At 37.3% G+C, this 25,420-nt stretch overlaps 1 protein-coding gene across 3 annotated transcripts in view; it reads right to left on the bottom strand.

Moving 5' to 3' along the window:
* The window catches only part of IMPG1 (interphotoreceptor matrix proteoglycan 1), a 130,932-nt gene extending 105,981 nt beyond the window's left edge, over positions 1–24,951 (bottom strand). The window contains exon 1 of one of the 3 annotated variants that reach the window (XM_019442698.2): positions 24,705–24,951. In XM_019442698.2, coding sequence (XP_019298243.2) covers positions 24,705–24,771 — 67 coding nt within the window. In that variant the 5' untranslated portion in view covers positions 24,772–24,951. Of the gene's footprint in view, positions 1–2,454; positions 2,568–24,704 lie in introns of those variants that run through there. The other 2 variants (XM_019442697.2, XM_019442696.2) reach the window with 2 other exon arrangements.
* Positions 24,952–25,420: the final 469 nt, after the last annotated feature.

Raw genomic sequence — 25,420 nt, 5'->3', positions numbered from 1 at the left:
TTATAATCTTCTGGTTTATTTAAGTTCTACTTTGGAGCAACTGCCGAATTCCAGTGACAAGGCATTTTCATAAATAAGGGAATAGCATAATGAGCTGATCAAGTGTATTTAAAAAAAAAAAAACCAACATCTCAAATCATCTTGCCTTTAGGAACTGCCAAATATTGAAACCATTTCCCACACATCTCTAAAAATCACTCCCCACTTAGCACTCAAGCCTCCCGAGAGATGCCTCTTTTGATAGACATTATAATTCAAGTGGGTAAAGATAGCACATTGTGGTACCCAGAGGTACACTCTGGATGAGGAAGTGGAGAGCTTCTAAAAACCTAGGGGGAAAAATGCAACAAACAACCTTCCTGCCTGTGAATGGCAGCGCTAAGATTTCTGTGGGCGGGGCTCAGAGGGTGGCAATCTGGTGGCAATCTGGTGGAAAGTGAGTTGGGGCAAGGACACATCTTAGAGTCAACTTTACAGAGCAAGTTTGATATTTTATGGAGAGAGGTGAGAGGAATGAAAGGGAGTATGAAGAGATCAGGTTGGCAGAGGATTTAACTCCCTGAGCCATTTCATCCTGCTGGCACCCCTGTGTCTGTTAGGGTAAGGTCTAGACTTCATTTTTAACTTTCTGGACCTCTTGTAACAATAACTTACATTCACGGAGTCCTTTCTTACTTCGAATTTTTTTCCTATGTGTCATATTATTTCACAAAACTCTACTGTGTTGATGAAACAGATTATATGTTTCTGGGTTTATCACACAGTAGGATACTGAGGCTTGGAGGTGTTGGAGCATGTTAATAGGGGTCAGATCTCAATTACCTCTCTCCCACTCCACCTCTTTCCTTTTATGTCTTCCACTTAAGAAAGGAATAATTGATGAACAGTTGGGACCGCTCACTATGGCCCCTTGAGACCCTAATCATGTGGCTTACTGAGACTTCTATTCCCATTTTAGTAAAGAAGCATCTCAAACTCTAATCTTCTGGCATAGACAAGGGAATCAAGCAGAAATCCAAGTAGGGCAGCTGCGGAGGAACTCAAATCTTGCCACAAAGCATAAACGTCCCTCCTTCATTACAGGAAATGGACTGAGTCCTGTGGGAACACATATTCTCTGTCATTTTGAGGCGTCTTAGAGTACTCTGTCAATCTTGGACAGTGATAAATTCCCAGGAATCTCCAGGAAGAAAGGGAGCTTATGGATTAATTTGCTCACCCAGCCACACATCTAACCAATAAATCATCATCTCTGAGTAGAATGCAGGCATCAGCAACTTTTGAAGGTCTCTAGGTGATTCTAATATGCATGCAGGTTTGGGAAACCACTGCTCTAAGGATCTGTAAGAGCATTTCCAGGGGACGAGTCAAGACAACCCATGTCAAAATGGCTTAAACAATAAGGAAGTTATTATCACATAGAAAGGAAAGCTAATGGTAAGGAATGCCTGGTGAAAACAAAGCTCTGACTCTGCCTTTCTGCCACCGTCTCACTTTCTTTGCTCAGTCCCCTCACGTGGTGATTATATCTGTAGGCTGGCTTCCACTGAATTAAACATGCTTGCCCTTGTTCATTTTGAAAAATAAGCTTTTCCTACAGTGTGGCTGACTTATGCCACATGCCTGGACCAATACCAGTTGCCAAGGGATATACCAGTGCTATTGACTTGAGTTGAGTGATCATAGAGTAGGGGACTGAAATTACCCTGAGTGGCTCGTTCTAACTGTGGAGGAGGTGGAGGCCATTTTCCTTGAGTTAGGCTGGCTGCATGGCTGAGTGGAAGGTGCCCACTGAACACTGGCAAGTGCAAGAAGGAGACAGGAGCTGAGTATACAGTGCTCACTGAAGCTGGTAAAATGGGAATTTTAGTTTAGGAATGTTAATTTCTAATAACCTTTCACACACAGATTTCAGTGTAGGTCATAGAAAAAAGTTTTTTAATTACAATTCATTTGCCACTAAGATTAGAAAAAAAAAATGTGGGTCATTAGATAATTCTAGGCCTATCCAGTATGGTAAGCACAGACCATGCTTTGGGAAACTGTACTCTTCATTCATCCTGCACATCTTCTCACAGTGCCTACCTGTAATGTTGGTCCTGCTTTCCACTTTGTCACCACTACAATATCCTGCCCTTTGGGGTTGGTCTGGTTCTTACTTTGTTTTTTAAAAATGTTTATTTATTTATTTTAAGAGAGAGAGAGAGATGGAGAGTGGGCAGGGGAAGGGCAGAGATAGATGGAGAGAAAAAATCCCAAGCAGGCTCTGTGCTGTCAGCGCGGAGCCTGATGTGGGGCTTGATTCACAAACCATGAGCTCATGGCCTGAGCCAAAATCAAGCGTGGGATGTTTAACAGACTGAGCCACCCAGGTGCCACCTGTTCTTGCTTTTTAATGTTATGCTCTGTTAGAACCCGCTGAATAATTTGCTTTGGGAATAGTATTTACTTCACCCTGGCTCTGGGAACAGTGCCGCTGTCCTGGAATTGTTCCTACTTGGATTCTTCTGGATCTTAACACTTTGCTCATATCCAGGCTTGCTCACATAGGACTGATTGATCCAGGTCTTTGGACTTCATTCTACCAGGATAGGATTAGAAGGAAGTGAAAAAGTTTCAGATTTGCTCTGTGTCCCAGAATCCCATGAGCTCTGACCTGTTCCTTTTTCCCCACTGGGATCAATCTTCCCTATTCTTCACATGTCAAATACACATAGCCAGTGATCAACAATGAGGGTGAATTAGGGTGAAGTGAGACTTGGTTTGCTTGGGATATCCTGGTTTATTTGGAGCTATCCCTTCATTCTCAAATGTATCCCTGTTTGGAAAATACATTATATGGTCACTGAATTTTTAATATCTCCTTGGTAAGGGAGACCCATGGCAAATATCCTACAAATGATTGTCTCCCTCATCTAGGAAGCACTTTGTTTCACTTTAAAAATCTCTACTTAGGTAATTCTTTGGGTTGAAAATTACCTTCCAGTAGCTTCTGCACAGTAGTCCTATCTCTGCCCTCTGGAATAGCAAAGGTCAAGTTGACAGTGCCTCATATTTCCTCTATGCTACGCATTTCTCTACTTTAGGTTAACCATCTTCCACCTTTCTCTGGTGTCCTTTCTCACATGAGTAATAGACACTTCAGCCTGTGTTCCTTTAGACACATAGAAATGACCACAGGGGATCATTTGTGATGATACTATCACTTGGGCAGGGATCAGAATCTTCTGCCTGTATCTTGACCCTAAGTCATCACTAGAAAAGAGGTAGGCAAAGTCTCTGAGAACACAGACTAAGGGTTACCTGTGTTCAAAAAAATTTATAGAAGAGGCCACACTTACAAAGTCTGTGTCTTTCCCAAGGAATTCAAGTAAAATAAACCCAAAATTTAAAGATTGAAACATGGAATGTTACAGATTTCAATGAGGTAAAAAGAGCTGATATTTATTGGTGCTAATGAAAGCACTCTTTGGTAAAGCAATGAGATCACGTTAGATGCTGTCCTCCATGTTGCATAAATAGTAATGTTGAAATTGAACTGAACTTTGATTCTCTGGATGTATTTTCATGTGTCTGATATTTTTAGTTTATATAAGTATTTAGAAAGAATAGGTAAAAGTTTAACGAGAATGAATTGATAGTTGAATGACCTGCTATAAAAAGGAAGCATATTTAATAAAAGATTAGAAAATTTTTTCAGGCAGAAAATCCTTGACAAAACATGAGTATAACCTGTATGTTGATGAATTGGCTGCCATCAACAACTATTTCTGGGTGAAGTTCAGAGTTACAAAGAAAAAGAAGGGCAAAGTGGTTTCAGAAAAAAACAAACAAAAACTCTGTATCTTTTCCAGAATACAATATAATAAGAATTTGGACAAAAATAAATACAATTGTACTATATTATATTGTAGATTAATCACCAGGAAAACAGTCTAAGCCAATAGTTTTTGGAAACAGTCATCTCATTGAATGAGGAAAAGAAAAAAATGGAAATTAATATATTTGAATATTCAGAGCTTCTAAATACACATGAGAGACAGCTAATATTCATTGCTTACTTTCTAAATTTAATTTAAATATGTTCATTATTTACGAAAGAAAAATGTAGTAGCAACAGAAATTATATGTTGCTTGTTTATTCAAAATGTTTTGATAACACCAGTGGTACACAGGGCCCTTGCTCTGTGACTCACTAGCTATACAGTTGGAAGCACTTGACCTGTCTGTGCCTGAGTTTCCTCACCTGTAGAATGGGGAGTGGTGGTGCCTCTCCTCCAGGGCTTCTGTGATATTAGTAAATGAGTTACCACCTGGGCAGCACTTAAAACAGCATTATGCACAGGGTAAGTGCTTGATAAAAACTCCTTTATTCAATAGTATATGCATTTCACTCCCTGGTATTACTTTTCCTTCTAAACATGTTCTTTCGTGACACTTCTCCTTAGTCCTTAGACAAGACTATGCTCATCCTGGAAGACTTCCTGTACTTCCATCCTTCAGTGCTTATCTCCTATTTGTCTGTTCCCTCATATCGGTGGGCCCTTCTTTTCCTTCTTCCTTCAAGGGCCAGTTTCTAAGCTTTCTTTCCTTTTCCACTAAGCTTTCTCAGACCTCATATTCAGAATTCATTTATTGTTCTCTTGTATTTCATTTGTCCTGTCCACCTACATTATTGCAACCTCCCTTTTAAATTTCTTCTCCCTGCTACAGTGTCTAATATCAGAGATTTTGAGCACAGTCATCTTATTAAAGATAATATCCTAAGTGAAAAGATAAATAAAAAATTCCTCTGTGAATGAAACTCAAAAGAACAGAAAGGAGATGGGTTATGCAAAAAGTGTATTTTAGTAAAGTCAGCATTCCCAGGTACTTTCAATTTATCCAAGAGTAAATAAATAATAATAAATGGAAACAATTAAGACCATGGGTGTCAATGTGAAAGAATATTAATATTGCTTGGCTCTTTAGGATGACAAGTCCTCAATTCCCTTGCCCCTGAATAATTGTGCTTGATAGGTAAAACTTTATGTTAAATTCAGCCCTCTTCCTACTCCTCACTTTGTACCCTTGTAGCTGAACATGGATGGAGAAAAATAACCATTTGGACTCACTTAACAAATTTTTTTTAAAGTTTATTTATTTTGAGAGAGAGAGTGAGCAGGGGAGGGGCAGAGAGAGAGAGAGAAAGAGAGAGAGAGAGAGAATTCCAAGCAGGCTCTGTGCTGTAAGCATGAAATCTGACATGGGGCTGGGACTCATGAACCGTGAGATCATGATCTGAGCCAAAAGCAAGAGTCAGATTCTTAACCAACTGAGCCACTCAGGTGCCCCCAGACTCATGTTAAATTTATGATCCATAAATAGCATCACACTATGTTTCCCTGGTCCACTGAGTTTCTCACTCTCCAGGAGAACTACATACAACTTTTCTCAGATTTCCTGCACTTCTGGCCAATTCTCACTTTTAGCTGATGACCTGGTTCCACATTTTCCTGAGAATGAGGGGAGCAAGAAGAAAACTTTATCAATGCCCAGCATTGCATCTGCTCACTGACTGCATCTGCATTCACATACTCTGCTTTCCTTCCTGTGACTATTTGATGAGCAGTCTATTCCTATTCAAGGCCAATTCCTTTACTTGTGTACTGTCTGTATCCCATCCGTTTACACCTCTTGAGGACATTCTTCCAGAAACTCTTCTATCACTTGCCTATGTTGGTATTTCCCTTCTTCTTGCTGGATTACTCCAATCAGCCTACAAACACGCTATTACTTTTCCTTCTACTTAAAGGATTCTCTTGATGCCATTTCCCCTCTAGCTATTGATCCATTTTTTTTTTCCATTCCACAGCAAAAGTCGTTGAAAGATCTGGCTTTACTGCTTTTCCTAAAACAAAGTAAGGTCCTATATGGGTGAAGATTCCTCTGATACCACACATAAAAGTATCAACATTTCCTCCCTTCATTCTCTTTTTTCCTCTATTTTTTTTATTTATTTTTTTATTTTTTAGAGGCTTGCAATGTGTGCTCATAGAGCCTGGTGTATTCAACATGCTAATGTGCCACCTCACCAGATGGTGTCGCTATCTAACACATAATGTATACTGAAAAGGGAATGTTGGAAAATCAACTGCTATTATCACTTCTTTGAGTTTGGGATTATACATGTTGAGTACATTTGTTGATGGGAGTGATGGTGAGAGTGGTGATTTCTCAGCAAAAGAGACCATTTGAGGAAGGGCTGAGGCAGCATGGTGGGATGGGCTCACAATGAGTTGGGAGGTTCTCATGAAAGGTGTGGCAGGAAATATTTAGGTGGGCAGGAAATATTTAGGTGGGTGTCCATGGGCAGGGCTCCTTCCAGCAGGCTAAGAAAAGTGGTTGACACCAAAAGTTTAAATTGGGGAAAAACTGAGAGCTTTCCCCTTAAGGTCAGGAACAAGACAGGGATGTCCACTCTTGCCACTGTTATTCAACATAGTATTGGAAGTCTTAGCCTCTGCAAAGAAATAAAAGGCATCCAAATCGGCCAGGAGGAGGTCAAACTTTCACTCTTTGCAGACGACATGATACTCTATATGGAAAACCTTAAAGATTCCACCAAAAAACTGCTAGAACTGATTCATGAATTCAGCAAAGTTGCAGGATATAAAATCAATGCACAGAAATCAGTTGCATTTCTATATACCAACAATGAAGCAACAGAAAGAGAAATCAAGGAATCAATCCCATTTACAATTGCACCAAAAACCATAAAATACCTAGGAATAAATCTAACCAAAGAGGTGAAAAATCTATACACTGAAAACTATATAAAGCCTATGAAAGAAAATGAAAACGACACAAAAAACTGGGAAAAGATTCCATGCTTCTGGATAGGAAGAAAAAATATTGTTAAAATGTCAATACTACCCAAAGCAATCTACATATTCAATGCAATCCCTATCAAAATAACACCAGCATTCTTCACAGAGCTAGAACAAATAATCCTAAAATTTGTATGGAACCAGGAAAGACCCCGAATAGCCAAAGCAATCTTGAAACAGAAAGCCAAAGCAATCTTGAAAAAGAAAACCAAAGCTGAAGTATCACAATCCCCGTCAAACTGTATTACAAAGCGATAATCAACAAGACAGTATGGTACTGGCACAAAAACAGACACTCTGATCAATGGAACAGAATACAGAACTCAGAAATAGACCCACAAATGTATGGCCAATTAATCTTTGACAAAGCAAGAAAGAATATCCAATGGAATGAAGACAGTCTCTTCAGCAAGTGGTGCTGGGAAAACTGGACAGCAACATGCAGAAGAATGAACCTGGACCACTTTCTTACACCATACACAAAAATAAACTCAAAATGGATGAAAGACCTAAATGTAAGATGGGAAGCCATCAAAATCCTCAAGGAGAAAGCAGGCAAAAACCCCTTTGATCTTGGCCACAGCAACTTCTTACTCAACACGTTTCTGGAGGCAAGGGAAACAAAAGCAAAAATGAACTATTGGGACCTCATCAAAATAAAAAGCTTCTGCACAGCGAAGGAAACAATCAGCAAAACTAAAAGGCAACTGACAGAACGGGAGAAGATATTTGCAAACGACGTATCAGATAAAGGATTAGTGTCCAAAAATCTATAAATAACCTATCAAACTCAACACCCAAAAAACAAATAATCCAATGAAGAAATGGACCAAAGACATGAATAGACAGCTCTCCAAAGAAGACATCCAGATGGCCAACTGACACATGAAAAAATGCTCAACATCATTCATCATCAGGGAACTACAAATCAAAACCACAATGAGATACCACCTGTCAGAATGGCTAACATTATTAACTCAGGCAACAACAGATGTTGGCCAGGATGTGGAGAAAGAGGATCTCTTTTGCATTGCTGGTGGGAATGCAAGCTGGTGCAGCTACTCCGGAAAACAGTATGGAGGTTCCTCTAAAAATTAAAAATAGAACTACCCTATGACCTAGCAATTGCCCTACTAGGTATTTATCCAAGGGATACAGGTATGCTGTTTCGAAGGGACACATGCACCCCAATGTTTCTAGCAGCACTAATGCTAATCAACATTAGCCAAAATATCAAAAGAGCCCAAATGTCCATTGATGGATGAATGTATAAAGAAATGTGGTGTGTGTGCGTATATATATATATACATACACAATGGAGTATTACTCACCAATCAAAAAGAATGAAATCTTGCCATTTGCAACTACATGGATGGAGCTAGAGGGTATTATGCTAAGTGAAATTAGTCAGTCAGAGAAAGACAAACATCATTATGACTTCACTCATATGAGGACTTTAAGACACAGAACAGATGAACATAAGGGAAGGGGAGCAAAAATAATATAAAAACAGGGAGGCAGACAAAACATAAGAGGCTCTTAAATATGGAGAACAAACAGGGTTACTGGAGGGGTTGTGTGAAGGGGGATGGGCTAAAGGGGTAAGGGACATTAAGGGATCTACTCTTGAAATCATTGTTGCACTATACGCTAACTAATTTGGATGTAAATTTAAAAAACAAAATTAAAAAAAAGTTTACATTGGGAGGATCTTTTTTTTTTCCTTTAGCCACTCTACCCTGGAGCTAACCCAAATCCTGCAATCCAGTATAGCTATGACAAGTTTAGAAATTTCCAAATATATAGAAAAGGAAATTAATGAAATGACCACTAGATTCAAATACTAAATTAAAACATTAATTTATTCTAAGGAAAAATTAACTATGTCCAAGGGTGAAGTAGCAGGTCAGAAATACTAGGCTTTTGATTCCTCATATACTGTTTTAAAATTAGATTGACTAAGCATATCTACATGCTAATGTGAAAGCTAGCCCTTCAGTCAGAAGTATTTTTTCCACTTTAGGTTATAGGCTGGTGGCCATGTGGCCTTGATGTTGACTGGCATCCTGGAAGCCATGATAGTTCAGTTCACCTCCCTGTCATATCTGCAAAGAGTTTATTTTTTTTTCCTTTCTGTACCAAAGTTGGCCTCCAGCTGTAGGCTGCTTATGAAGTTTTCATTTTAAGTAAGGCTCAGTTTTGCCCACCAATCAGTCTCTTTCTTGGTTATATATTCAAGTGGATCCTTATCAACCCGTTTGGACCACTCCTTATCAAACTCTTTTCCAGAAGGATATTTTCCAGCCATCTAACCCTGCAGGTTTACAATATAGTATTACTGTACACATATTGTGACGATAAAACAGACAACAGGAAAAGGAGAATGGGGCTTTTCCGGCAGCATTGTTATGAAAGCAACAGTCACTGGTACAAGCACTTAGTGAACCCATTATGTTTCCTAAGGGAGAAGGCCGGAATGCCTTAATGAATGAATTAACAGAAGTAGAGACAAAAATTACTGGAATTCCTATAGAACAAAAATCTCCATTTGAAGAACAGAATTCCACAGAGAGAAAGTAGATAACATTTCAGGACCAAATCAATGACTGGAAATTTTCAAAAATAATTATTTAATCTTGCATAAACTTTCCTGATCTAAGTCCTCCACCCCTTGTGGGGAGAGATAGAATGGCATATTGAGAAGGGGAGGGGTGTCAAAGATGACTGGCCTCTCTGTCCTGGGAGAGGAGAGAAACACAATGGAAGTACTTGTCATAGTGTGTGGTGTGAAGGTCTCAGAACACAGCTGCTTTCATCTAAAGCAGGGCATCGGTTTATAATGGACCCTGGCTGAGGTCCACACACAGCCACTACCAGTTCAAGGGCACTGTCCCTACTGTAATTCCAGAACCACACGCATGCCCTTGACTCTCAAGTGTTCTCAAGGTACATGGTATTGGGTCACAGATTGTGGGAACTACAAGATGAACACATTGCTACTGTATAGAGGGCTAAATTTACTTGAGAATTTTAGCAGGAAAGTTTAAAATGTTAAGAACTATAAGTGATTTTCATATGAATACATAAGCAAAACCAGCAAAATCCTTTTTCCCCCAAATAAGCCAGTCTTGAAAGTTAAGAAAAGTAGGACATTTCTAGAAGCTGTGGTTAACTGCAAAGTATATTACTTTGAACAAATGGTGAAGGGAGTTGGTTTAGTGCTACGGTCATGTAAACAGAATGTGAAACTAAGGTGAGAACAAGTATGTTCAAGTTGCTCGCCAGCCTAGCTGAGGCTTGTTTTCAGCTGAAAAGAAACCCGCATTTTCTCTAACAACTGGATTTTTTAGTACCCCTCAAATCATCCTGGGTAGGCAGCTACCCTTTCCATGTAAATGTGGGACCAATTCCATTAAGCCACTTTTAATCATCTCATCCCTCCATTAACTTAAATTCTACTAACCTTTTTTCCTTTCTTCTGCTTCCCAATTTCTAAAGCATCATGTATACTTTTTGGCACAATCTCCATAGGTTTCAGAACTCCTTCAAGAGTTTAAATAAATACACAGGTTATGGACAAGAGAAACATAATGGAATATTACTAGTAAGTCTGATATGTGGATGCCCAGTTGCAATTGTACCTCACAAATGTATGGGACATTGCAGTTTAGAGCATTTCTTGAGCATGGCTTGATGCAAATATTGAATGGCATGGAAACCAAAGGGTTACACTTGAACAGTACCAGGTAATTCATAAGCCAGAGGCAGACTAGGCCATGATCTGCTTGGAAGTGGGTGAAGAAGACAAGTGGCAGGAATTCATAGAGACCTACCAAGAGCTTACAGAAAAATTCCCCCCAATTCAGGAGTTAACAAACTCTAGAGGCTGGGGGTGCCCTATAAAATATCAGGGAACAGGAATGTGGATTTCCTTATGAGACACATTAATGATATGTGCCAAATCCCCACTTTCCTTTTGGTTCCAGCTGTGCTGGGTTGCTGGACCATGGGATATCTTTCTCCTTGCGTTTCCAGGGGTGCTATATACTTGGAACATAGTTATTAGAATATTACAATGTCTAAAGTATTCATAGTAGAATTAGTTCTATTTAGCTCAGCATCTCTGTTTTCTAATTTTTTTTGCTGCTTGTATATTGCAAACCATGAAACACACTATTCCTATTTTTAGCGCTCTCATGCAGACCTGACCTTAGAGTATATGAAAGTTCTGAGTAGAGAGAGAATTGCATGTATAGCATTGGTGCATATATTTCCACACAAAAGTGCTATTTTTAACTGCTCAAGAACAGAATTGGAGTAGTCAATCAACAGAAACAGCTGTAAATCTCTGCTTGTTAAACTTTCTGAGGCACAAGGACCTATGTTCATGTAGAGAGGAAAGAAGAACTTTGTTTTGAGTACCTGTGGGATTGAAGTTATAGTAAGATAGTTCTGCTTTTTTGAGTCACTTCCTGAACTTGGGCAGATAATCTCTATATGTGTTAGGTTTCTAACCTAAAAAGGGTATGATAGTAATTAAAAAACCATAGTTTTGGATTAGTATGTTCCATGTAATATTTGGCACACATTAAATGCAAATGGACAGAATACTCCTGTTAAAAGCAGAGATTGTCAGACTGCACTAAAAAAAATATCCCACTCTATGCTGTTTTCAGAGATACATCTAAATGGAAAGATATAGAGAAGTTGAAATTAAAAGGGTGGAAAAAAGTAATAACATGCTAACACTATCCAGAGGAAAGTTGGTATGGTTATATTAATATTGAAGGAAGTCAGAGCTATGCTGGTAAATATTTAATAACCAGTTCTTGGGGATAGATGAGAAGGCCTGATTTGTAGCATTTGCCAAATTCCATGTGTTAATATTCTTTCATGGCTGATTTCAAGCCACTGACGTGACATTACCAAGCACTAACTTGTGAGAAGATGTATGTAATTGGCTCCTATAAGTTAGTAAGAGTCAGTTCCAGGATACTAGTGGACAAAGTTTCTTATTTGGCAGAAGGTATTACAAAGAAAAAGAGTAATATCATATTGATAAGAGTTTAAAAGTCATCAGAAAGAGGTAACAAGTTGTAATTTTATGCACTTAATATTATGACTTCAAAATATAAAATAGGTTGACAGAATAATAAAGAATAATAAGGAAAGTAAATAACAATAATAGCAGGTAAATTTTAAGGATCTTGCTTGGTAATTGATAGAAAAAGCAGATAAAATAAATAAGAATATAGATGATGGAAAACATGAGTAAACTTGACCTAATGGACACATGTGGAACATTTTAAAATAAAGACAATATGTAACATATAACATGTTATATATTTGTAATATAAAATATTCCTTCTTTTCAAGCACAGGGACAACATACGCAGGTATTGACTATATACTGAATTCTAATGCATGTACATTATATTCTCAGCCCAATAGAGAAGTAAGCTAAAAATCAATTTTAAAAAACAATCAGAATATCTCCATGTATTTGGAAACTAAAAAAAAAATCCTTATAAAAAACCCATGACAAGGGAGTAATAATGCTACATAGTAGAAATATTTTTATCAAATGATAAATATCAGGGAACATTTTATCAGATGATAAAAATACTGCATAATAAAACTGTGGAATATGGCAACATGGCAATATCAGTATTTGAAAGGTAAATTTATCTTATGAGAATGCTTACTTTAGAAAAAGAAAAAAAAAGCTAAATATTAGTGAGCTAAATCCATCTCAAGAAGTTAGCAAAAGAAAACAAAAATAAACTCAAAGAAAATACAAGAAAACAGAGAAGAATAGAGATTAAGAAAATGTAAAACATAAGATAATAACATAAAGAAAATATAAAAGCTAAAAAATTTCTCCTTTGAAAAAGCTAATGAAAAACAAGAAAAAATAAGATTGATGAAGTAAGCAAAAGACACAATCCTATCAGGAGCAAAAGGAGGACATCATTACATTTTCTATAGCCATGAAAAAACACAAGAGGATATTATGAATAATGTTGTCAATAAATTTGAAATTTTATATGAAATGGATAAATTTCTAGAAATATACAAGGTACCGAAACTAATATAAAAAAGATAGGAAATCTCATTACTATTATAACCTATAAAAAAGTTGAGTCAGCAGTCAAATATCTTTCCATAAATATCATTCTCCAGCTTTATCAGAGAGTTCTATCAAATATTAAAAAAAAAGACAAACTTCATTTTCATACAAAGTCTTACAAAACTTGCCAAGGAAACTAGGAGATAAAAAATAATGATCCACTCTTGCATATGAATATGAATGCAATAATTTGAAATAAGATATTAGCAAATGGAATCCAGCAGTGTGTGAAAAATGGTCATGACCAAGTTGGATTTATCTCAGGAATGTATCTCAGGATTTAATATTTGAAAATTGATTAAGGCAAGTTATTACATTAATGAATTAAAAGAGAAAAACCAGCTGGTAATCTAAATAGATATAGAAGTGTACGCTATCTTTCCATATTCATTAATGATTAAAACTCTTAGGAATAGAAGGGAACTTTAAAGGAAAACCCTGGTATAGGGCATTTACAAAAACAAAACATGCAAAATGTAAAACAAGCATCATACCCAAGTAAAGTATGAAAGCATTCCCTTTATGATTAGTAACAAGGTAAGAATGTGTTCAATCACCATTTGTCTTTAATATGCTGGATGGGTTATTAGGAACAGTAAGAAAATATAAAAAATAAAAGATACAAAGACTGAAAAGTAAGAACTCAAATTTTCTTTATTCATGAATGAAAAAAATTTAATTATTTACATTAAAAAAATTTTAACTCCAAACAGTTGCTAGTGAATTTTCAGAATTAAGATTGTTCAGCAAAGCTAAGGGATATAAAACCAATTATTTTTCTACATAGAAAATGTAATAAGAATGTTATTTACATGATCACAATATAAAGTAGCTGGGGATAAGTCCAACATATGTAAGCCCTTTAATGAAATAAGCCTGCAACTTTATTGTAAGATAATAAAAGGAGAGATATTCCATGCTCTTAGATAAGAAGACTTAACATTACAAAGGTATCAGCTCTCCCATATTAATCTACAGATTCAACACAATTTCTTCTCTTTTTTTAATGTTTATTTATTATTGAGAGACAGAGAGACACAGAGTGTGAGCAGGGAAGGGGTAGAGAGAGGGGGAAACACAGAATCTGAAGCAGGCTCCAGGCTCGGAGATGTCAGCACGGAGCCCAATGCGGGGCTCGAACTCCCAAACTGTGAGATCATGACCTGCCCCGAAGTCGGACGCTTAACCGACTGGGCCACCCAGGTGCCCTTAGATTCAACACAATTTCAATCTCCTTAATAAAGTGTTTTGTAGAACTTGGTGAGCTAATTTTAAAATCTATTATGTAAGAGTGGAGGGTCAAGAATAGCTTAGACACTCCTGTAAAAAAGAGAACAAAGCCAGGGACACATGGTTATAGGATATCAAGATCATTATAAGTTTGTAATAATTAAAGCAATGTATTATTGGTTAAGGAATAAAAAAAAATGGACAAAATCATGTTCATGAGAGAAGGGATATCACAGAGCAGAGAGGAAAGCAGAAATTATCCAGTAAATGGTGCTAAAACAATTGATTATCCATATGGAAAAAAAAAAAGAAATTCTCTTTTCACTACATGTCTCTCTTTCTCTGTCTCTCTCACACACACACAAAATCAATTTCAGTGGCTTAAATATGAACAGAAAAACTATACGATTTGTGTAAGACAATATAAAAGAATATTTTCATGACTTCAAGCTAGGGAAGGTTTTTTTTTAAGCAGGACAGAAAATCCTCACAAACTATGAAGTTAAAGGATGATAAATTCCACTCCATAAAAATGAAGAATGTCTGCTCATCAGAGGTTACCGTTAAGAAAGTAAGAAGATAAGCTACAAACTGGGAGAAGATATTTGAAAGGTATGCAACTGCAGGACTAATATTCATAACTTTCAAAGAACTGTTCTAAGTCAGTAAGAAAAGATATACATCCTAATGAAAAAATGGGCACAATTTTTGTGTAAGCATTTTGTAGAAAAGGAACAATATAGGAAAAGATACTGAAACTCATTAATAATGAGGGAAATACAAAATAAAACCTCAATGAAATACTATTTCACTACCACCCTCTCCTCACCAAAGATTGGCAAAATAATAATAATAAAAAAAACTAAACTAAACTAAACTAACTAAATAAATAAATCAGGCAATACCAATATGAAGTGTGTTGAGTATCTGGAACAAAAGGAGTTCTCACTCAAAATGGCACAAACAGTTAGGAAAACAGTGTGGTGTCACCTGGCAAAATTGAAAACACACCTGCCTCATGACAACAGTCTCCTACTTAGAAGGGAGACAGAGAGACAATGAGAGTCCCAGACTCTGGAAACCTCCTGCCTGCTGTGAGCCTCAGAGGACACATACAAAAGTGCAACAGCCAAGTCCATCAACAGAACAATGACTACAGGTGGTATCCTGCACCATCTCAGGCCCTCTTAGCCTCACCACTCTCTCAGGCCAGCTCTTCACAAACTCTGATCCACCACAGGAGACACAGCCCGCAGCTCTTTGCCTCATAGATGTTTCATGGTGTCTGTTTTCTCCTGCCCCAGGATTTTCTGCTGCTGCTGCGGCATGAGAAACATCAGGACCCGCCCACTGTCCATAGATGCGCACACGTCTAGTATGCAGGAAAATGCTAATAATGGCCTTTGAGGCAAATTTTAAGGTCTTTTCTATTTACCAGCAAGGCTCCCACCCTGAAAATGCACTCCTTAATGAAGAATAACAGGTAAACTTTTGTCTCAGGGTCTGCTAAACGCAACAATGTGGGTGAATCTTAAAAACACAATGTTGAGGAGTGCCTGGGTGGTTCAGCTGGTTAAGCGACCAACTTTGGCTCAGGCCATGATCTCATGGTTCTTGAGTTCGAGCCTCACGTGGGGCTCTCTGCTGTTAGTGCACAGCCCACTTCAGATCCTCTGTCCTCCTCTCTCTCTGTCCCTCCCCCGCTCATGCATGTATGTGCTCTTTCTCTTAAAATAAACATTAACTCCCCCCGCCCCCCACCAAACCATAATGTTGAGACAAAGAAGTCAGTCCTAGGAGAACACCCACAGCATGATATTTTTTTAAATATAAGAATCACAGAGAAAACCAAGAAATATATTATTTAGAGAATACATTTATAACTGGAAACACAGGCAATGACATGATTAGCACAAAATTCATGACTGTGTCTACTTTTGGCACAGAGCAAAGGGGCAGAGACCCTGGAAGAGCAGAGAACTTCTAAGATACCATCAATGGCTTATTATTTAATCTGGAAGATGACCATTTTATACTATTCTCCAAATGTCACAGATACGTTCTGTACATTCTTAACATATATTTATGAGGTAAGGAGATCTGCAGAAAGCAATGAGTGTCACCCATGGCAGGAGGACTCAAGCAGTCTCTACAAGTGTGGCTGGAGAGGAAGGTGGAGGCCAGATCACCAGGACTCTCAAGTGAAATTACCAGACTTTATTCTGAAGGCATTGAGGGGAATTTGGAAGTTCTATTCTTTACTCTTTCTTTTCCCTCCAGCAGTGAATGTGGTAAACAATGAATAACAAAGCTAGTTAAAGCTCAAGAAATACGAGCGAGCCATGTCTGGGATAAGTATTGACAGGATATGCCACTGACTGACTAGGTATCATGGGCATAGGAAATGGAGAAGTCAAAGGTCAGAACGAGAGGAGGCTATTATCCATAGTCCCACAGCAATGAGGATGAAAAGGCGAAGCTGGATTAGAGAAGTGCTGTGTGCTGAAATCGATAATGCTGTGGCGTGCTGGATGAAGCAGGTTCACATCGGCTCCCAGCTCCTGAGAGCCGAATGTGCACACTCACGTTAGGTGTTGTCATGTCGGTAGATTGAAACTGGCCATGGCAAAAGTGTTTATTTACACTATGGATACTGACAAACACTATGATTAAAACTTTTTATCTCTTGAAGAGATTGTTGCTGAACATTTATCAGCAGAGCATTTGATAGGATTTGATGACAACCTGGATATGAAGAGGATGTTGTCTTACATGATACCCAAAATTCCTGACTTTAGAGATAGAAGATGACAAAATGACATGGACACAACGCAGGAAGCAGAGGTTTATGCTAGAAAAGGGGATTCTGATGATACGACTGAGAACAAGATGGACATGGTTCCTGCCCTCATGAAGCATTTAATTGAGTTTTAAGAGTGTGCATTAGGATACTCTGTGCAGCTTTTAAAAAATACATATTCCTGGGGGCGCCTGGGTGGCTCAGTCAGTTAAGCATCTGACTCTTGATGTTGGCTCAGGTCATGATCTCACAGTTTGTGAGTTCAAGCCTGGCAGTGGGCTCTGTGCTGACAGCCGTGGAGCCTGCTTGGGATTCTCTCTGCCTCTCTCTCTGCCCCTCCCCTTCTTATTCTCTCTGTCTCAAAATAAATAAATAAACTTAAAAATATATATATTCCTGGGGCAACTGTGTGGCTCAGTTGGTTAAGTGTCTGACTCTTGATGTTGGCTCAGGTCATATCTCACGGTTTGTGTCAGGCTCTGTGTTGTCAGCATGAGTCCACTTGAGATTCTCTCTCTGCCCCTCCCCCCTCCAAATAAATAAACTTAAAAAATATACATATCTTATAGCCCTAATTTCTGTAGAAAGGTTAAAAAATTTGAAACAACACTACAGAGGAAATGAGGATACAAACCACCCTGTCAACTCTATTAAATGATGAGACCACTCCCTCCAAACCACAAATATATTTATGATAAAATATTTACTAAAGAGAGGAAGATTAAAACAGATCCTCTGGTGGCCCATAATATAATGACCCACATATCATATCTTTCCAGAAGGGCACTAAATCATGCTTCTCAAACCTGGTTGCACAATAAAATTGCCTGGATGGCCTTAACAACCATTCTAGCTTGGGTCTCACCCAGACAAACTAAATCAGAATCTTCAGAGCTGGAGCCCCAGCACTAGTGTTTTTACCAATGTTGAGAAATGTTGCATTAAGTTTTTTAGACTGGGAAAATGAAATCAGTGGAAAGGGAGACAGGCAGAGGAAGGTCGTAGGGGAACCGGCTGTAAGTGGAGTTAAAGTCATAGGTAGACAGAAGTAACATTAACAAAAATATGAAATCTTATCTCTCTGAAACAAGAGAAAAGGAGACGAGTTTGGATAAAGATTGAAAGAAAGTTTGAAATAGAAAAAAGAGGTATCAAATGAAATCAGATGACTTTAATCTTCTCAGTACGAAGAAAGAAGTGGCAACAGTGATGGAAATCATCAGACTCATCTTAGGATCTAGCATTTATCGAGCAATTTTATAGGAGATAACTCACTAGGAACTTCATAAACATTACTTCACTTATCTTCATCATACCATATGAGGAAGACACTGATATTATTATTCCCGTTTTATAGATGAGAAACCATAAATGGGAGGTATCTGTAAGATTGAGCAATTTGCCAAGGTCGCATACGCAGTTAAGTGACAGTAAGTGTGACAGTAAGTGTTCTGTGGTGAATGCGGCCCTGTGAGAGCCTTAAAGCCTTTCTTTTCACTGTGCCGTTATGTGAGTGAGGAAGAATCAGGTTGCTGGCTCAAGGAGAGAGAGGTTGTGGAAACTGGATGAGGGGATTAAGTCAGGGAATCAGAGATGAGTAGGACTGTGAAAGAGCATGGAGGGCCCAATTGTGGTTATGGTGCATGGATTTGTTTCACGTACGCACTTTGTTTGTTTTGGATTCTTATTTGGCAGCTCAGAAATGAGAGTGGGAAAAGTGAAAGTTAAATTTACCCAGAGTGGGATTAGCCAAGAAAATGGGGCAGGAGGTCAAGGAGTAAGGTTTATATTGTACCAACAAGAAGAGTGTTGGGAGAGGCCGGGAAGTGCACTCCGCATGGAGCATTAATGTGTGGACACTGAGGCCTAGATGGGCTGCACAACTGGAGGAACTGGGAGAGGCTGCAAGACTGGCGAGTTTTGATGAGAGTAAAACTCATTTTTTCAGAGAAGGAAGGAAGAGAAATGATTAGAAAGGCATATTTCAGAATTATAGATCTCTAGTCTGAAAATATTAAAAACCTGGAGGTTAATTTTCAGGGTTTTGATTGGGAAGTATCTTTGGTTTCAGAAGAGACTTTCCGAACGTGTCAAATCATATCCGTTAGGCCAAGTTCTGCTTTGAAATACATAACATAATCATAAATAAGCCACTTACTGATAAACTTAGACTTTAATGGTGGGCATTTAAAATGATACCATGAATAAATGACTGCATTTCTTTAAGGAGTTCAAAATGTCACACTTTTTTCCTAATGAGTAATACAGCTCCAAAAATTATGCCTCTAATTTTAGGGTAGAGCTGATGATATAGCCAGCTATCCTGAGATCAGTCATGCAAATAGTTACGCAATAGAAATGGCCCAGAACCAGAAATCATCTGGTGTTGTTAACAGAGGAAAGCTGGCTGTTGACTTAACAGTAACTTAAGTGTATTAATTTCACTCATTGTATTATATTGGACTGATTAATAGACTAAGCACATGTACGACAGGACTAAATATAGCTCAAATCCCAGTTTTGGTTCTAATCTTCCCACCTCAAATGATTTTAGGAGTGTTACTTAGTATTCTCTGCCTTGGGTTCCTGGACAGAAATAAGCAGATTGTCTACCAGCCACTGAAATTTTAAGAAGATTAATTAAAATTTGTCTGAGCTTCTTAAAAAAATCAAATATTTAAGCTAAAGGATTATTAATATGATTGCTACCTACAAAGTGTTTTGATCAGGCCTACAATGGGTTGTAATAGTGCCCTTGGGTTTCTTATTTGGGCTTAATTAAATGTAACTTTTATTTCTTCATAAAAGAAGCGGGAACCTTAAGACAGACAAATTAGCCCTACATATGCTATTTCTATATGAAGTTAAAGTACTTCTGAAATGGAAACTTTTCATTAGTTTCAAGGTCCTGAATTTTCTCCATAAAATTTCTTTCAGTGTAGTTTCCTTTAATCCTTCTCCTGGGGGAGCAATTATGAAAATAGATGCCAGTTGCAGTGAGTGAGGGGACTAGAGATGGCTGAATGAAGAAAACCAAATTGGAATGAATTAAGATGACTTTCCAAAGGCACACAGAAAGATACTGTTTCCTCAAGAATGACTAAAGGTAAATGGAAGAATACTTATCTACTGACTATAACCATATGCTTGGAAGCATTTATCACTCTTCTGTAGCTCCTTCACACTCTTCCCACATTCACTGTGGCCAGAAGAGAGGTACAGCAGTGAGAGTACATCCCCAATAAATAATTAATAGTGATGCATGCTGAGGTTCACACTTGACAGTGGCATGTCCATAGATGATTTCTCATTACCATGGCTATGCCAGTCAACCTTATCAACTCATTGTAGGATTAAGCTTTGGCGTGCAGGTTGCCTTGGTCCAGAGCACCTTCCTTCCTTATTAAAATGGCTGCATCTGACTTGGCGCTCTTGATTTGTGAGGTTGAAATCCCAGTGACACCATCTCTTTCTCTCAGACAGTGAGCTCAGACCCAGTGGTTGCTTAAAACTGTCTGCTTTGGAAGGCTAAAACTCACAATGTGGTCAAATACTTGCCTTCCTTTCAACAAGCTGCTTTGCTGTATTCTGAGGATTGGTATAACCAGTTCCTTCCCCACAATTGTGGAAGTGTCCTTTATACCCTGAAGTAGGAAGAGGCAGTATAGATGGAGACCTCCATCATCCTGGAGTCTGGTTACTTCACGATATAGCAATGATGTTGGAACTTTTACTGTGGTCATTACCACATACATACTGAATTATAATATAAGCCCAGAGACTCATAAGAAAGAAAAAACTTTGTTGCTTTAGATGGATTATTTTATTTTTATTTTAGAGACAGGGAGAGAGATAGAGAGCATGAGTGGGGGAGAGAGGCAGAGGGAGAGACAGAGAGAATCTTAAGCAGGTCCCACGCTCAGTGCAGAGGCTGATGTGGGGCTTGATCCCATGACCCTGGGATCATAACTTGAGCTGAAATCAAGAGTTGGATGATCAACTGACTGAGCCACCCAGGCACCTAGATGGATTATTTTAAAACAGCATAAAATCTGCTGTGAATATGATTGTGTTGACAAAGGTATACAGGATCCGAATTTTCAGAGATGATTAGCATGCAAATACAGTCAATATGGCTGCACACTCATGGTTGATAGAAGTGGCCAAGAAAGCAGCAGGTCATGTCAGCGCTGCTTAATTAGTTCACATATATGATAGTCCTTTAGTGTGGTCGTTGATATAAGCACAGAGGGGCCACAAGGCAGAAATTGCTTTTGATTTTTAAAGCGAGTATTTAATCTAAAAAATGGCTTCAGGTGTGCTGCCAGAGTCTGCTCAGTTGAACACAAAGCGTCTTCAATTTACAGAGCCTTGATTATAAGGCCACCTTTTCAGATACAATTGAGCAAAAAGTCTGCCTTGAACCTTTTGAATTACACTGTCCTGAGACTGTAGCAGAGATGAACGAAGTAGAGGAGCTGCAAAGTTAATGTGACTGTCAGTGGGCAGCTCTCTCAGGTATAGAAATGAATCCACATTTTCTGTTAATGGAGCCACAGTGAGGGAAAACACCTTCCTGGGTAATTTTATGAAATGAGAACATATCCCAGTAGTAAAGGCTTAGCAAGAAGTAGAGTGTCTTCAATTGCAAATTTTCTGACATTCATAGCTACAAAAATAATTACTCTACCTTGGTGACTAACTTACTTAGTTAAGGTTTCATTTAGTATATCCAAATGTAATGCAAAAGGTACATACTCTGATACACATTATTTCCATTTTAGGACTTGCTAAGGGTGGATTTTTTTCTCTTTCTCCCACACATTGGAATGCCACAAGCAATTAGATAAAATTATTTATGTGCAATGAAAAGGTAAAACTGTAAAGCAGTGCTGTGCACATCAGATGCAACTGGGATGCCTATTAGGAATATGAGAGGCACCTTGGTATCTTGACAAAATAATTGTTCCTTGAAATTATTAAACTGTTCGGTTGAGTAAACAATTTTACATAGTAAAGGTTTTGAAATCAAAGTCATTTCACTTTTGTGTTATCAGTGGGAAAACTACATTCAGAATTGCAAAGCTTAAAGTAAAAATTTTAAAGTATTGGCATGTCTTTGGGTCTCTTAATATTTTATGTCAAGCACAGTATTGGGTAGCTGGTAACCACTCTGTGGAACTCAATTGGGAAAAATCACCTAACGGCATAGGAAAACTTTCGAGAAGCAATTTGGTATGAATCAAATACTATAAAACTGTTTATGCTTAGACCCAATTTTTTACTTTAGTCAATTTATGCTAAGAATCTTAAATACTAAGAGAGACTTATATAAAGATGTTCATTGCAATGTTATTCATAATAATAATATAATTAGAAACAATTATTTCTCTTTTGTTGGCTAGTATGTAAAGCAAATCATGACGTATCAACTGAAAGGAATATTATGTAGCCAAAAAAAGACACATGTCAAAACTAGATAGCAATGTAGAACATTCATATAATGGAACAGAAGTGCAGAAAGCCTGGTATAAAATTGTGCTACTGTAAAACTGCAATCATGTAAAAATTAAATAAGTGTACATAGAAAAAAGACCGAGGGAACGTATATCAGTACCAGCATAGGTTGTGTTTGGATGGAAGTTCTATGTGCAATTTTTCATGTCTTTTTTGTTTTTTTAAATAATCTATAATTTTTTAAAAAGAAACTCTCGAATTTGAACACTCAGTAGATATGTTTAACAGCTAGTTGTATTAAATTGAACTTTTCTTCTCACTCCCCATACTGTTTTCTATGTAAATACACTCATGGTATTTCTGTGTAAATACACTCATGGTTAATTAGTTACCAACGGGAATCCAGTCAGGCTGAAGCACATAAACTCTAATTAATGTAGACCTCAGTAATTGGAGATTAACAGAAGTTCACAGATCTGAGATTCTTACAGAATAAAAAGTCCCAAACAAGTAAAATATAAGGATTTTTTATTATGCCATTAATTGTACTTTGTTTCATAGAAACTGGCATATAACAAATTATAGGTTTTGGTGAGCTTATTTAATTTAACTTTATGCAAATGATTATGCTATTTGTAATTGTAATGGTTGATATATAATGTATGAAAATAGCAAAAATAGTTAAATTAGTTAACACAATTAATTAAACAACAATGACAAACCCAAAGATGATTTGCCTGGTCAAGTGTGTGAAATAGACAGTAAGCTTGTTTCAGCAAATTAAACTCAAAATACACTAGAATCCCATCATTTGTTTCTAATGAAAATGTTTTTATAAATGTAAACATTGATATATAACTGACAATTGAAAGGAAAGGTAAGTAAACTTTTGTTTCATCCACTATCATTTACAGGTTGAAAAACAAAAGGTATTTTTATATACTCTTTTATAGAATTTTTTTTCTCCTTCTAAATGCAACCACTAAAAAGTAACATATAAAATAACTGACAATTAGTTATTTTGTGACTTACAAATGCAACAACTCTTTGTTTTACTTTCTCTGGACATTTTCAAACCAATAATTTGATTAAAATGTTAATTGTCTGAAGCTATGTCATCCTTACGGAAGAACCAAACATTACTGATTTCAAATGTCTTAAAAAGACTATGTTACAATGACTAAGTTTATTCTTAAAAAAAAAAAAGTGAAGCTTTCTTCAACAGGATTTTTGAAAATACATTATTTTTCTTAAATATGCCTGCTTAGTGGCTTGCTTTAATTTTAAATTCATTTGAAGATTTGCCATAAGATCATGCACTGCCTCGTTCTTTCATGCATGCAACTTCAAAACAGAGAGGGAAGCAAACCATAAGAGACTCTTAAATACAGAGAACAAACTGAGGGCTGCTGGAGGGGCGTTGGGTGGAGGGATGGGCCAAGTGGGTGATGGGCATTAAGGAGGACACTTGTTGGGATGAGCACTGGGTGTCATATGTAAGAGATGAATCACTGGGTTCTACTCCTCAAGCCAAGACCACAATGTATGTTAACTAACTTGAATTTAAATAATAAATAAATAAATAAATAAAATAAAATAAAATAAAATAAAATAAAATTTATCAGTGATCTTAAAAAAGCTAAAAAAAAAAAAAAGAACATGCACTGCCTCATTCTTTTATGCAAACAACTTCAAAAACAACCATGTTTCTGAGTTTGTCATTATCATGAACTCTGAAGACAAAGCCCCCTTGCTATTTTTTAAGGAAAAGCAACTCAAGATTTAATTATGAGAAGGTAAGAAATACATTTTTTGTCTGATTATAAATAGCTTAAAACATTAGCTTCAGTAAATATTGCATCAACCTTTATATTTTATTTGTCAATTTTAAGAGATAAATGGAATGGTTTCATGGATCTACTAATGTTACTGATATTGACATAAATTTGTATTCGATGTTTTATAAAGCAAAAAGGATGCATTCATCTCTCTTATTTTATTAACATTAATTGCACTTAAAATTATGAAGTAAATTTTCAACAACGTGAAAACCATTTCTGACAATCATTCAATCAATTAATCAATATTTATTTAGGGCTTACCATATACTAACCCTCTGAGACATAATGGTGAGCTTGTTGATTTTGAATGTTCACTTCTGCAAATAGATTTTATAGATAAGCAATTTTAAAAATAAACAAATATTCAAATAACTTACCTTTGGTTCCTTGAACCTGGAGAAAAATCCAAAAAACAAAAATAGCCCTTCTAGTTTCCAAATACATTCTGGCTCTTGTGCATTGGCAATTCTGGTAACAATCACAGAACAGTCCCAAATCTCATTAAAAAAATAAAATGACAGAAATATGAAAAGTAATTAAATACTGATGCCAGCTGAGAGAGGATAACCTTCTTGGTTTACCTTTATGAGGGTGCTAATTTATGAAGAACATGAAGCAATGTCTGTTTCTGGAATAATCTACTTATCTTCCCCTCAGGTGTAATCTCTGCTTAAGGGCCAGCTGGAGGAACCTTTATCTCATTAACCTTCTGGAGGAGCATCTGTCAGCCTAGCTCCAGGATCCTGAACGCCATCATAAACAAGTGTCCACAGGCAGAAGAAAGGCTTTTTTCTTAGTTATTCACCTGTTAGAGTGACACAGGGAGCCAGGGGAAGTCCCGCCAAATGCAGAAGAAGGCTGACAGTTAGGGTCAAATGTTTTCCAAAATGACATGCTCAAGGAACATCCATTGAAAGAGCTTAATTGCTATCCTTCGAAATATGTGCTTATTCAATATGTGTTAGTCTCTGGAGGCAGCAAAGCTGTCTTCATTCTCATAGAAGAAATGCATGGCTTTGTAAGTTGCTTTCTTTCTGGCATTACATACAGATGACTTTTTGGGTTTAAGTCTGGTTTTAACTTTTTAAAATTT

Source organism: Panthera pardus, unplaced genomic scaffold (assembly GCF_024362965.1).
Source record: "Panthera pardus isolate Hobbes unplaced genomic scaffold, ASM2436296v1 HiC_scaffold_17, whole genome shotgun sequence".
Lineage (NCBI taxonomy): Eukaryota > Metazoa > Chordata > Mammalia > Carnivora > Felidae > Panthera > Panthera pardus.
This window is presented reverse-complemented; position numbering and strand designations above follow the sequence as displayed.